The sequence below is a fragment of the Puntigrus tetrazona genome, chromosome 7, assembly GCF_018831695.1.
Source record: "Puntigrus tetrazona isolate hp1 chromosome 7, ASM1883169v1, whole genome shotgun sequence".
NCBI classification, from domain to species: Eukaryota; Metazoa; Chordata; class Actinopteri; order Cypriniformes; family Cyprinidae; genus Puntigrus; species Puntigrus tetrazona.
In genome coordinates this window covers 9169427-9184385 of record NC_056705.1, presented here as the reverse complement: position 1 = coordinate 9184385, position 14959 = coordinate 9169427, and the positions used below count along the sequence as shown (strand labels likewise).

General features: G+C 37.2%; 1 protein-coding gene across 1 annotated transcript in view; it reads right to left on the bottom strand.

The window, feature by feature from the left end:
- Positions 1-14062, bottom strand: part of LOC122347884 (cell migration inducing hyaluronidase 1) — a 76083-nt gene extending 62021 nt beyond the window's left edge. The window contains 9 exon segments of the mRNA XM_043243150.1: positions 444-526; positions 528-537; positions 653-723; positions 3724-3845; positions 3848-3905; positions 4294-4364; positions 5775-5867; positions 13863-13951; positions 14053-14062. Coding sequence (XP_043099085.1) covers positions 444-526; positions 528-537; positions 653-723; positions 3724-3845; positions 3848-3905; positions 4294-4364; positions 5775-5867; positions 13863-13951; positions 14053-14062 — 607 coding nt within the window.
- Positions 14063-14959: the final 897 nt, after the last annotated feature.

The window sequence follows — 14959 nt, the reverse complement described above, 5'->3', positions numbered from 1 at the left end:
AACACTATATTTTCAACTTTTTGATTACTTCCTTAATTATTATTGAACGTAAATGCTTTTAAGATGTGATTTAAAATTTAAAAAGGGTGAAATCGACAATCAAAATATAATCGCCATACATTTTGCCATCAGCGCCATTGAAACTGGTATCAAGCAATCATATTTTTGTAATGATGACTATCCCAGTCACACGTAGGTGGGCGGAGTTAGTTTAAATAGCCACTGCCAACAATAGACACTCCAATGAAAGCATTATTTTTATAGATAAATGCAGTTTTGTGTCTATTCTGAACGTTAACAGCCTCTATTCTGCTAAACTTCCCCTGTTGCGCTTCACATGAAAAAAACGATTCCATTTTTGCTGGTTCACCGTAAACCAACCCGGGGCTGCAAATGACTGATGACTGTGTGTGTTTAGTGGAGGTGGAGAGGCGGGTTTCTACCTTGAACCCACTGACTGATGGTGGTGATGGTGAAATGCTCCCCGTAACCTGAGTGAAACACCCGGGAGCTCCTGGCCTCAGACGGCCTTGGTTCCTGAACACACAAACACACACAAAACGCCAGCATCAGCCCGCCTTCCAGTCATTTCCTTTCCGAACTGCTGTTTGCTTTCCATCGCTGGGTAAACAAGCGGGCAAAAGAGGCTCACCCTGATAGACGGCGTGATCCTCGACCGCTGAGGATGCGTCCCCTTTGACTGTAATAAAACTCCAAGGATGCCTGCAGAGAAACACACACGGGAGAGAGAGAGAGAGAGAGCTGCGTGAGGGACAAATAAGTCTGAAGATCTGTCCATGAATAAGTTGTCCCTCCTAGACAAACATTCTGACTTTCGCTGCTGTAAATGATGTTGACTTAAGGTGTGATTGACGGCTCGCGCTTCTCGGAGAGCACTTGGTAATTACAACGCCAGAGTTTCCCATCAGCCCCTGCTCAAGCAGCTTGGCTGACACCATCATCAGGACAATTTTCTTCAGCTAGACGAGACTGACAGGCCAAAGAGGTGTCGCTGCTCCATCTGTCCAGCCGGAGCGCGACGCCCACCGCATGCGAGACGAGGTACATGTTTCGGGAGGAAATTCTTTTTCTCTGAAGCCCGAGTCCAACTTTTCGCTTTGTGATTGTGTCGACACAGACTTTTAAATGTGAGCCGTATTACTCGCCTGAAGCATTGATTTTTTTACGTAGAAATGTATATAAATGTGTGTGTGTGTGTAATATACAGTATATATTATCATGTAGAAAAATTAGAACGTTTTTGTGGCAACTAGTTAAAATAAAACATAAAAATATATATTTAAAAGTATTTTGTTACTTTTTAGAATTGATTTTAGTTTCTCTGTGCTTTTTTATATTCATTATATAGCAAACATTTTATATATTTGGTAATAGTTTACAATAAGGTCACATTAGTTAATAACTAACTAACTAACTAATAATTAACTAACTTTTGCATTAGTTCTTCAAGTTTATTGTTAATTTATCTTAGCTCAGGTCCCTTACATAATATAAGCAGACACAATATCTGATTTTAGTAATGCACTGGTAAAATTTTGTAGTTAACATTAACTTGTTAGCTATATGTAGTGTATTTAACTAACGCCAACAAATAAAACCTTGATGTAAACTATCGCCATGTACTTTACTCTTTCTCTTAAGGCAAGCAAATTGAAAGTAATTATAATGTTTGTCTCAATAAACTCATAATTTGCTGCTAATTAACAGTTGTGTTAGGTTTGGGATGTGATCACAGGTAATAACTATAAATACTATACTGTATGCATGCTGATAAGATAATTTTTTACATTTTTTAACATTTGGTAACCGTAGTATCTTAACTTGATTATTAGAAATGCACATATTAAGCACATATTATTCTACATGACTTTATTTTATCTTTATCCCTAATCCTACCCGACACCTAAAGTACAGTACCAACTAATGCTAACTATTAATGAGCAGCAAATTAGGAGGGAAAAACTGAAGTTAATAGCAAATAATAGCTCCCTTTTTCAAAGTAGCATTCAATAATAGTAGTTTTTCTTTTAAAAGAAAATAATAATGAGGACTAAAGCCAGAACACTTTGCACAAGTTTATGCGAGCTAAGCATGCTCAACGTGTGCTCTTGTGTCGCTGTGACGCTCTATTCGCCGACCGATTCAACAGATCACCACAATTACAAGTTTGCCATATAAGTGGCAGTGAATTTTTGAAAGATACTCTTCATAGCTTCATAGGAAGGCACTTAGCAAACAAACCTGCCACTGTGCCACTGGCCATTTCCACTGGCCTCCATCATTTTCACATCTAAGGAAGCAAGTACGCAATTTTGAGTTAAGATTAGAGTTAGAAACTCATGAAATCTGTCTGAAGATATAATGCACGCTCAGAATGCTGTTGAATGCGCTACCTCATTTCCTTATGTATATACTGATATATATATGTTAAAAGAATTGAGCCATGTTTTTCCTGATGTGGTTGGATTTGTGTGGAAAACATAAGTCATTACTGGAGATTATCGAAATGTGAGCGAATATAAAATTTAGGAGCAAATGACTTTCCGGGCATCGCATGTCGCACAGATTCTGGATTGTAGCTCGTGTTTCATTAAACATTTTAATTACTCCAAAGATGTTATCCGTCACAGCTATGCTGATAATACTCTACTTGAGCCAAGCTTCGCTTCACGTAAACAACAATTTCATTCACACAAAGCCGCAGCATTTCCTATCCAACCCTGAGAAAAATATCACTCAGAGGTTGACGTTTCATAGTTTAGGAGACCTAATTTTGGGTTTGGGTTTGGGTTTTCGTTTAAATATCAGCTTTGTCTTTGCTAAAATCCCATAAGAGAAGGAAAAATTAAAATCGCCGATGTTCAGAGAGAGCGCGTGCAGCTATAAATTAGAGTCTGTGACTTTTCATTCCTAATTCATAACGATCCGCAGCCCATTTGCAGCGTGACGAGGATTCGTTCTAGTCATTTTCTAGTAATGGCTTTATAAATTCGTGCAATTTATATTCCATAAACTGAAAGGGCTTCCCAAACCCTGCTCCTGGAGATGGACCATCCCGCAAAATTCAGTTCCAACTCTAATCAAACACACCTGAACCAGCCAATCATGCGCTGCATCCCAATTTCATTATCATCCATCCTAAATAGTGTGCGATTAGAATTAGATTGTATACTTTGGTAGTCATCGTGTGCATCTGCATGCTTTTTAGGCCATTACGGCACACAACAGAACAAATCCCAGCTAATGATTTCAAACAGGCTTGCTTTGTATTTTCTCTTTTTTAATTTTTTCATTTTATCACCCCTTTTTATATTCCAGTCCGTCAGGCGCTTTGAGTTGCAGTTTATGTATGTAGGCAGAAAAGGTGCTATACAAGTATTTTTTATTATTTTCTTCCACACCCTTGAGGCACATTTTATGCATTTCCATCAAACGCTCCATGAACGTTTCCTCTAGTTTGTAAGCTCTATTAGAGTTGTGCGCAGGAAGGTAGAACTACAGGAACACTTATTTAGATGCTATTTCAAGAAATATATTTCGCTGGTTTCAGACCGGCAGCGATGCAAAGAGGAAAATGTGAACGCAGCCAAGCTGATACCTGACTGGGAACGGTTGCTCAAAATTCAGTGTCCAATTCTTAACTAAATTCCAGACCGGTCATGGATAAGCAACTATTGGTAAGATGGAAACAGGTCATAGTACCGGAATCCGAGTCGATGGAAGTGTTGGCTACCCAGCTTAGTCAGAGCCTTTTTAGCCAGATCCTCCAGGTTGTTCGATCCTTCGTCATTAACCACCATGGCCAAGATCTGCCCGGTTTCCACCTCGTCTCTATATACTGGGCCAGTCGTCTGCTCTCGCCCTTGCTCCTATATGTGTCAAACCTACACACACACACACACACAAACATAAAAGTGGGTCACTTAGATTAATCATAGACCAGTCAAGGAACGATCCAGAAGCCAGTAAGCATACTGAGTATGAATGATTTGCTCTGAAGGCTATGATTCAATAACAGATGCTCATTTCTGTGATGAAAAATAGTCGTAGATCAATCGCCTGCGATGATGCCAACTTGGAAGCGCTGTTTGTTTTGACAGCCGATTTGTAATTACTGTTTTAATTCCGACCGCACATTAAAACCATCAGTTAGTTGGTTTTACATGATGTACTGAAGTAACGAGCTTTAATCTGTCAAGAAAGCAAGCTCGCGTTAATTAGACTTGAACTTAAAAAGCTGAAAATGTGGAGGGGAGCTGGTGTCCCACTGACCTATCAGTGTGCAGCACCTCTCCGGTCTTGGGGTTGATGACGTGAATGATGATGCCTCTGTTCCCCAGCTCCTTTCAAACGGTAGCTGTTCTCATTACCCTGCCCAGGATGGAGGGTTTTGTTCAGGAACGCCCAGGACAGCTTCTTTTTGCCGTGAATCTCTAAGGTTCCTCCGGTTCCTACACCGATGTACTTGCGCCAAAATAACTGTGTTCGACCTCGTGTGTCGTCAGACCTTTTCAAAACAATAAGAATCAGATTATCAGACAGTCCTATGATTTTACAATTTAAGAGAATGCATTTTAAATTCCTGATTTAAACTGCGCCTGTTATTGATTTTTCAAAATGAGTGTGTCGAAAAAAACCAAAAAAAGACTGAATCATTGAAAAGAGTAGTTTTTAAAATAAATCCCAAGCTGATTCATGTGGACAAATAAACCTAAAATGCTGCCGTATTGCCCGCTCACTTGTTGGTCTTAATGAAACGTTGGTCTGAATGAAAATGCAAATTCGTTCCCTTGCCACTAGGTGCTGCTTTTTGTGCTTTAAATTAAATAAACCAATCACTAGAGGGGTTTGGACAAATGAATCATTGAACAAATCATTTGGGACTAAAGAAATAAGGTAAAAATGATTGCATATTATAACCTGTTGTTTGACGAAAAATAATAATGGGAAAACAGTAAATAATAGTAATTAAAGTATATTAGTAAATAAAAAAATCTATCTATCTATCTATCTATCTATCTATCTCTCTCTCTCTATATATATATATATATATATATATATATATATATAAATATATATAAAATATATATGTTCAAAATCACTGATTCATTTTGTAAGTCATTGAATGAGTCATTGAATCACTCATTAAACTTGTTTGTTTAAAATGTAAAATGTTTAATCAATGTCAAGTCCACACTATTATATTTTTGTTTAAGTACACATGGGAAAATGTAAGATAAATATTTTATGTAAACTTTTGTAACTTTTGTAACTTTTTATTTTTGAGTATAATTTTTATGCTTTTTTCCCAAACAAAGCAAAGGACATTTTGCTAAATTGTTAATTTGTTTAGTAGACTAATATTCAACGCAAAAACAAGGCAAAAACTGATTGTGATTCTAATGTGTCAATTAGTGTCAGTCCAGATCCATCAGAAGTGAGACAAAATTCGGTAAACTCCTTTTTTTACTAGCATTCAAATTCCATTTGACTCTAATCACCATTCTAAAGATTCAAATTATCATTCAGCTTCCAGTAAGTTCGGCCAATTCAAATTTGCAGTCTAGAACTAAAAGGCAGTCGGTTAACCGATTCTGATTTTAGCCCAAATCCTTTAAGATTGCTTCAAATTACAGGATTATAACATGTCAAATTCTCCTCCAAAACTTTCTGTGCTCTGTAAGTGCTCTTATGAAGGCTGCAGGAGCTGCGTTTCAGGAAGCCTAATCATATTTCAAAGCCTATATTCATACCTGCCAAAGAGAGATGGTGAGGTTGCCTTTGTAAGGGCATTCTGGACTGCCGATGTGAAGTTCACCCTTGTTCCCGATGAGGATGTGCTTAGCCTGCAGAAAAATGGGTTCGACTGGAATCGCGATCACAAGCTTCCTAAAAGAACAAACAAAATCAAGCCAGTCCTGATCTTTCACTTGCCCTTAATTTTCAAACGAGGATGTTTTTCCAGCTCTAATTCTAGTTCTAAAAGAACAAAGATGATTATTTGCACAGAACGTGATGGAATTCCCATCGAATATTCAACGCTTCAGGCAACAATTTGAGATCAAATGTGTTTTGATTTAAGCCTGTCGAGGCTCCTGTCGCTTTGCCTTCATCGTGGCAGACGTAAATCTTCACGTTAAATCTTAACACCGCGGAGATGTTTGAAAGATTTTTATTAGGAGACCTACCTCCGTTGAGGATTATGGAGATGGATGGTCGCGCCCGTTAAAGGTGTGAAGGATGACTTTGCGGCGCATGTGATGTTGACTCTAATGGAGCTTCATTGACCAGGAGTCAGAGTTTGTAGTCCAGGAAGCTTATCGGGACAAACTGGAAAGAAACGTGGACATTAAATGAATAAGGAACGAAGCCAGTGACATTCGAAGCTCACCTCAACTTTTCATTAGAGTCTCATTTTGCAGAAAAAAAAAATATATATATATATATTTTTTGAACTCCTGAGATTAAAAAGCTTTAGTATACTACTTGAAACATAACACAAAATTTAAATGTCCTTTCAAATAGAAATAAACATGACCATAATAAATGGGCCTCAAATTGTATTCAGTATCACACATTTATATATATATATATATATATATATATATATATATACTCACTATATACAAAAAACCAAATAGAAACAATGAATTTATTTGAATGGGCATAAATCAGAATGAGAGTCAAACAGAATGAGAGAACTCCAGTCCACTTCAGTTAATGTCTGAGAAAAATGGGTACTTTGTAAAAAAAAATGTTAAAGCATGTTTAGATTTGCAAACTGTAGCTTACAAAATATGAGCTCCTGTAATATTGTTTTCTTTACAGTGACATTCATATCTATTCTGAATCCTTGGGAGAAATACTTTTAGATCAGCACTAGTACAGTCAAGATTCAAATTCAAACTGCATAGTAATATCTTAAAGTTAAAACATCTTATTGATACACAGTCATTTTATCATTTAATGAAAAATAAAACTGGCATGTGAGCCACTGAGCTAAAAGTTCAACATAGTGCAAAACATAGCACCAGAACTAGGGAGAAATTATCCTTTCCAAGAAAAAAAATCAGGGTCATGATTATACTCATCATATAGGAATAAACTTCAAATGAGCAAATATTTACTACGATGTCAACAGAAATATTTTTCTGTCTCTCAGATGCTCTGGACTCAAGGTGTACGATAACGCTTCCAGTTCATTTTACTATTACCGTTGATAAAAAGAAGTCAGAGGTTGAACCACAGGCGGATGTTTCTGACTGCAGCCAGACTTTTAGTGTCATCCACATATTAAAAGGTCATTCTTTCCTTTAATGCACCATAAAGCCTCGGAAGCCGCGCTTGATTTGAATACACCACGGCACATCTCCATTACAGAGCCAGCTGAGAACTTTCATCGCATTCCATATCTCGGCACAAATGAGGTAGGGGCTTAGCTGAGCTTTCTGGCTGTTTTCTTCTGCGTCAAAGCCGGATGCAGCAACAAAGAAATAATGATAATCACCCAGAGGAACGAAGCACTGCTCTTTCTGTAGCTCCACAACATGAACTAAGGGGTATAAGCTTATATTCGTTTAAACATAAACTCGTTTTTCTCAGACATTTAGCAGAAATAGGAACAGCTGATTTTAGCCAGAGTTTATCCTCAAATTAAAGTGCATTAGATAGATAGATAAGATAGATAGATGTAGATAGATAGATAAGATAGATGAATAGATAGATAGATAGATAGATGAGATAGATAGATAGGAGGGTAGCGGATGAATAGATAGATAGATAGATAGATAGATAGATGAATGAATGAATAGATAGATAGATAGATAGATAGATAGATAGGAGGTGACAGGATAGATAGATAGATGAATGGATAGATAGATAGATAGATAGATAGATGAATAGGAGTGACGGATAGATAGATAGATAGATAGATGAATGAATGGATAGATAGATAGATAGATAGATAGATAGATAGATGAGATAGATATAGAGTGTGGATAGATGGTATTGGATAGATAGGTAGCCGGATAGATAGATAGATAGATAGATAGATAGATAGATAGATATAGATAGATAGATAGATAGATGAGATAGATAGATAAGTGTGGATAGATAGATAGATAGGAGGAGTGGCGGATAGATAGATAAGATAGATAGATAGATAGATAGATAGATGAATGAATAGATAGATAAGATAGATAGATAGATAGATAGATAGATAGATAGATAGATAGAGATGGAGCGCGGAGTGGAAAACCAGGTCGAGTATTTAAGTGTTGCTGGCGGGAGTATGCTGTCATACAGAAAAGCATTAAAATAGCAAGGTCCCTGATTTATTTTTCATCCCTTTTAGAGAAAACAAACCCACAACCCCAGTATTTATTCAGTACAGTGACTAAATTAACAAAAATAAAAAAGCATCAGCAGGTGCTAATGTACCCCAAGGTATGTGCAATGAGTTCATGAATTTCTTTACTTTAGGTTGTTTTATCAAGATAAAAAATTGTAACTATGTGTGCGTCAACTACAGTTTCATCAGATAATGAGCTTTAGATCCTAAGGAAAAATTACACTCTTTCTCTATTATAGGAGAAGAGACTTATACAAACATTAAATCATCTAAACCAACCTTATGTTAGACCCCTATTCCATCTAAACAATAAAGATCTGCTTCCAGAAGTCATAGATCTATTTTAGACATTATTAATTCATCATTGTATCATTGGATGTGTTCCCAAGGCAACACAAACTGGCTGTAGTTAAAACCTATCGATGAAACCATCTTGATCCCAGACAAATGAAATTACCGGGCCAATCTCTAATTCCCTTTTCTGTCAAGATACTAGAAAGGTAGTATCCTCTAGCTGTATTCCTTTTTGAAAAAATGGTATCTGTGAGGATTTCAATCAGAGTTTAAGAACCGTACCATAATTACTAGGACATATCTCATTAGGTTACTAATGACCTGCTTCTATCATCTGATGTGGTTTATCTGTTATTAGTGCTATTGGATCTTGGCGCGACGTCGACACTATCGATCTGAGCATTCTCTTGGATGAGCTAGAAAAACTATGTTGGCATTAGAGGAAAGCGCCTTGGCATGGTTTACATCATCTATCAGCTGCGCTATCAGTTTGTGGCATTAAATGGGGAGTATCATATCGATCCAAAGTGAACTAGAGGTTCCTCAAGGCTCAGTGTACTAGGACATTACTTTTCGCTTTATTTACCATGCCTCTGGGAGATATTATCAGGAGTCATGGTGTGTTTCACTGCTATGCTGATGATACTCATTCTATATTTCCAACGCAGCCTGGTGATACACCAAGGTGAGGAATCTAACAGAATGCATAATTAAATATAAAGTGGATGATGAAACAACTGTAGCTATTTAAAGTCTATGAAAAAACAGAAATTACTAATAATTGGACCTTAAAACCCACATATAATAATCTAGAACTGATCCTATCATGATGGCTGTCTGTTAATTCTTCATCATCAGTTAAGACCTAGGTGTACTGTTTGGCCATAATCTTTCCTTTAAAATCCATGTTTCCTAGCATCTGTAAAATACGTTTTCCATCTTAAAATATATCTAAATTCTGACCTATAACAACCTCTAATGCAGAAATATTAATTCGTCGTTTATGACCTCAAGAGTTAATTATTTGCAATGCTTTGACTGGGTGGTTATTTCTGCCGCAGCAATAAACAAACTTTAACTGATCCAAACGCAGCAATGAGTCCTTACTAGAACTAGGAAGTATGATCACAGTGGCCCAGTTCTGTCAACTTGTACTGCACTGGCTCACCTATCAAACATCGAATAGATTTTAAATCCTGTAATTACCTATAAAGCCCTGAATGGTTTGGCTCCTCAATGTGGCAGGCTCTTATCACATTATAGTCCCTGCCACGTCCGCTCGTTCTCAAAACTCTGGCCATTTAGTAATACCTAGAATATCAAAATCAACTCTGAGTAGCTTAGATCATTTCCTATCTGCACCTAAACTCTGAACAATCTCCTAACTCTGTGGGAGAAGCAGACACACTCTGCCAGTTTAAATCTAGATTAAAGACACATCTTTGCTGCTTCCATAACCTGCTTTTACCTTTTGTGGCTAAATCCGTTAAAGTTTTTGGCTACATTACTTAGATTTGCTGGAACCGGGAACACTGCCTCTAAAATCGGTGTACTTGCTGACATACGTAAAAGAGAATGCATCGCTAATATTAGTCCCTGTTTCTTTCTCAATCTGTTTCACAGTTTGTATCGAACTAGATGGTGGATCAGCACCCAGATTATGTTCATCAGAGACCAGAAAACCTAGGTACGCCCGTCGACGAATCACCAGATCTGATGCACACACACACACACATACACTAAGTCATTACACCTCTGGCACGGCTGCGTTTTTAAGGAAAATTGAACTGGAGGTTAAGTGCTGGGTCGGTCAGAGGAGAACTGAGCTCAGCTGAGTCTAGTTTTCTCCCAAGTTTTCTCCATTCTATATGCGCGGTTTTGTTTCCTACGCTGCGCCTCTAGCTTTGGCAGATTTAGAGACACTTAACTTCTAGTATTTGTCGTTGAATTGACTACGAGACCCGTCTCTACATTTAATAAGAGTGGTCACTTTCGTCATTCTCCCCATCCCTGTCATTATACTGTGCAGTGCTTTAGTGCAACCTGTATTTATTAAAGCGCTATATAAATAAAAATGATTGATTAGAAATGATTGGAGTAGTGGATAGATAGATAGATAGATGAATAAGATAGATAGATAGATAGATAGATAAGATAGATAGGAGGGTGACGGATAGATAGATAGATAGATAGATAGATAGATAGATAGATGAATGGGAGGAGTGACGGATAGATAGATGAATGAATGAATGTAGATAGATAGATAGATAGATAGATAGATAGATAGAGGTAGCGGATAGATAGATAGATAGATAGATGGGTAGATAGATAGATAGATAGATAGATAGATAGATAGATAGATAGATGAATGAATGTAGATAGATAGGAGGGAGTGACGGATGGGATGAATGAAGTAGATAGATAGATAGATAGATAGATGAATGAATAGATAGATAGATAGATAGATCGATCATTAATAATTAGATAACAAAATAATTAAGTGAAATAAACACAAAATCTAGAAAGAAAGAAAAATATAAATATATTTAAAAAGGAAAGAAACTATAAGAAATGAAAACTAATCAAAAGGTAAAAACAACTTCTGAGGCATACAATGATAATAAAATAACACTCATTTAAATTAATAAAAAAATTAAAATGAATGAAACATCACTTATGAGAAATTGTCTTTTCTCAAGAGGAGCATATTAAAGACAAGCAGAGTCTCCATTTTGCTCTTCAATTAATTTTATTGCTGTCTGTCTTAAACAGATGAGATATTAAGATTTTTCTTCTGACCCCTAAAAGTACTAGCCAAAGTTGCAATTAAAAAATTGAATCTAGCACATTGTAAAGATGTTTGAGAGGATACAGTCCAATTGCAGGAGTAAATTTGCATCAGACCAATTATAAATTAAGTAATAAAATATTACATCAGCCACATAACATTACTTGGTGGACAGCTGATGTGGAGGGTCCTGTTTCAAGCGGTGCAGAGTGTCTTATAAAGAAGTCGAACACAAAATCACGTGTTGCTCTTTATTTTGTAAATCTAAATAGCAAAGGAAGGAATAAAGAATAATTTATCAAAAATAAAAAAGAACAGTTCTTAAAAATGTAAATACATTAAAGAAACATATATGCTACTCTCCCTCAGGCCATCCAAGATGTAGATGAGTTGGTTTGTTTATCAGAACCAATTTGGATAAATTTAGTACAGATCTGCTCATGATAACTTTTGGTGAATGGGTGCCACACAAAATGGAATAAGTCTAAGCGGGCTAAAAAACAACATCACGATAACCCACAAGCACTCCAATCATAGGATTAATGTTTTGCATGAAAAGCTGCACATTTTGGTACGAAATAAATGCATTAGAAAGACAGAATGCATTTTAAGTTTCAAAATATAATAATATTTTCTCCAGTGCAATCTCATCTGAATCAGGAGAGAATATACAGATCAAGCACTGTTGCAATCATGAACAAAGTACAAAACATACAAGTGACATCTTAAAATTAAGAAAAAACATCTTTTGGGGCAGTTTGAATTTCTGCCAAAAATACTAGTTTCTTTATCCGCTGTTTGGACTCTCCTCATTCTAATGGCACCCATTCATAGAGATCCGTGCAGCAACAATACCTAAATTTCTCCAAATCTATTTCAGATGAAGAAACAAGCTCATACGTGTTCAACTTCCATACAACACTCAAATATCACCTTAATTCCATTTGATACTTAATAACAGCATTTCTCTCATTTCTGTCACAGGAGTTGTTTGCATAGGCAATTACTAGGTTAAAAACATGCACCTCAGAATATCAGTTTCTGGCTCTGAATACATAAGTGAACTCTATTTTCTGCGAAATATGAAACGTATTTCTTCATTAAAGAAAAAAAAAAGCTGAGCGTAGCTAACTAAAGACATAGGCAGTAGAAAGAACAAGCAAAGCCACTATTAGATAAAGCGTGCCTTTAATAAATTACCCCATTCATCCTGGGCTCGCTCTCACAATCAAAGAAAACACATATTCCTGTCATTTTCAAACCAGCCTTTTATCGACCACTAACTAGCTGTCCTGAAGTGATGCATTAATCTCATACGCCTGCTTTACAATGCAGGATCCACGCACTTAAAACAAATTCTATGAAAAGCCATCACGCTTTTGTGTCATTCAACAAAAAAAAGCTGACTTACATACAGATTTTCCCCAGAGGGGATCCGCTCGCTCAAAGGCATCTCTGGAAATACCACCGAAACCAAAAAGAGTGATCTCACTCGATGAACATAAAACATATGTTTCGCGGGCATTCTAAGCAATTGTATTGTAGATGCATGCAGCCATTATGACCATCACGTACTTTTGACTTTTAATGCGGAAGGCTGTATACTTTTCTTTTTAGCATTTCTAATCGCATTTCAACTTCTAAGGTCTAGCGACTTGGTTCGTTCGTTACAAATGCTTCATGCTGAGCAAAGTTGAAAGAACGAAAGCGCACCATTTGCAGGCTTGTAAAAAGCCAGTTGTGCTGTTGGTTTGGCAAGAGCAGGTTGCTGGACTAGAATAGAACATGCAGTGGAAAAAATTCTCAAAGGGCTTCTGCGGGTTTGGCGAACTAAGATCCAGAACCTTCCTTCTGTATAAGACTCTTAGTCATGCGGTCTCTCTCTCTGTCAGGACGGATTAATGGACAGAAGGATGTCAGTATATTTTGGATGGCCACATGCTGCATGGTTAATCTCTGATATAATGCATCAGGCAGTGTCACAATTCATTTTTTGTGAAGTGACAGCAGATAACAGGGGATGTGGGGAAGAAAGAGCATGTATTACAATGTAGGCTATAAAATATAAGGTTGTATTAATATGTGTGAACAATCAAAGTTTGTACACTCTTCTGTATTTATAGTATGACATGTTTGTATATAATCCTTTTAATTGTATACTTTATTTATATATATTTATTGTTTTCAAAATCTAGTGCTTTTACAAGTTTACAAATTCATTTTATTTTATTTATTTTTGTGTGCTTTTATTTTATTTAGAATTCCATTTATTTATTTATTTTTATTTCATTTATATTTTATATATTCTCTATATTATAATACATTTTATTTATCTATAGCATGAAAACGTCACTTGAAACTGAAACACTGTGTGAAACTGATTCATGGCGCAAGAGGCCAAACTTTTACCAGCTGAGCGATGCGAAGAACAGCTGTCAAAGCAACACAGATCTTCATTTCATGCTGTTGGTTTTGGTCCAGAGTTTGAAGCACCTCTCCTGCAACACAAAATCCAAAAGCCCCACATTGTAATTTGCAGATAAAGCTGAATCATACTTAATTTCCGTGTAGGCCAAATGTAAATGCAAAAAATCATTACTCGTTTTCATGTGGTCAGCCGGGGAGCATTGAATTGAATTATTGCGTTTTCCGCGCAAATCAACCTGTCCCAGCGCACGGTATTCCACTCAAAAAAATAAAAAAATGCGCCTTATATATTCCGCGCATACGTGCGCTGCAATGCCTGTCATTGAGCGTGTGAAGTTGCCACTAGAAACCAATGTGATTTTGTCAGTTTGCAGAAATCTGAACGTATCGGACCCTGGTTTGCATTCCTTCCCACCAGAACCTGCTGAATCCCCAAGAGAGGATTACGTGGTTATCTTCAAAGAAGTTACAAGGCGCCAGCGGTCGATGAACCTCCATAGAGATCAAAGGCTCAGAGGGCCGAGGCTCAGGTACTGCCTATTAATAGCAGTGTGTGTATTTAAATGCACAGTTTACCATAAAGTTACATAACCCATATAGACAATACGCAGGATCCTTTTCTGGTTTCCACGTGTTACAGACTCCAGCTAACCCAGCCAGGACCAATTACGGCTGAGGAAGGAGCCGACAATGCTTCCTTGACCGCCATTACCATTTGAAGCATTAGCTGTTTTCTTGCACCGCCAAAGCGCTGCAGATTTGGCCTAAACCAGGCTGTTTTCGTTGGTGTTCTGCATTGGCATTGCTCGCGCCGTGATGGTTGTCGCGCTGCCGTCTGCCCGGCGTGATGCTTCCCTTATCCCAAAATGTGGTTGCATCATGACCATATCCGACGTGTCAGAAACATGCTGTGTCATCTTGCATGCAAAATCCAAACTGCTGTCTTTGTTACATATCAGGCAGCAATGGTCTGCAACTGCAACTTCCTCATCATTCTGCTTTGCAATCCGTTTTCCCATCTGGGTCACGCAAAGGATTGTGGGAATATTACACAAAGAATGTTTGTGGCCGTTATTCAA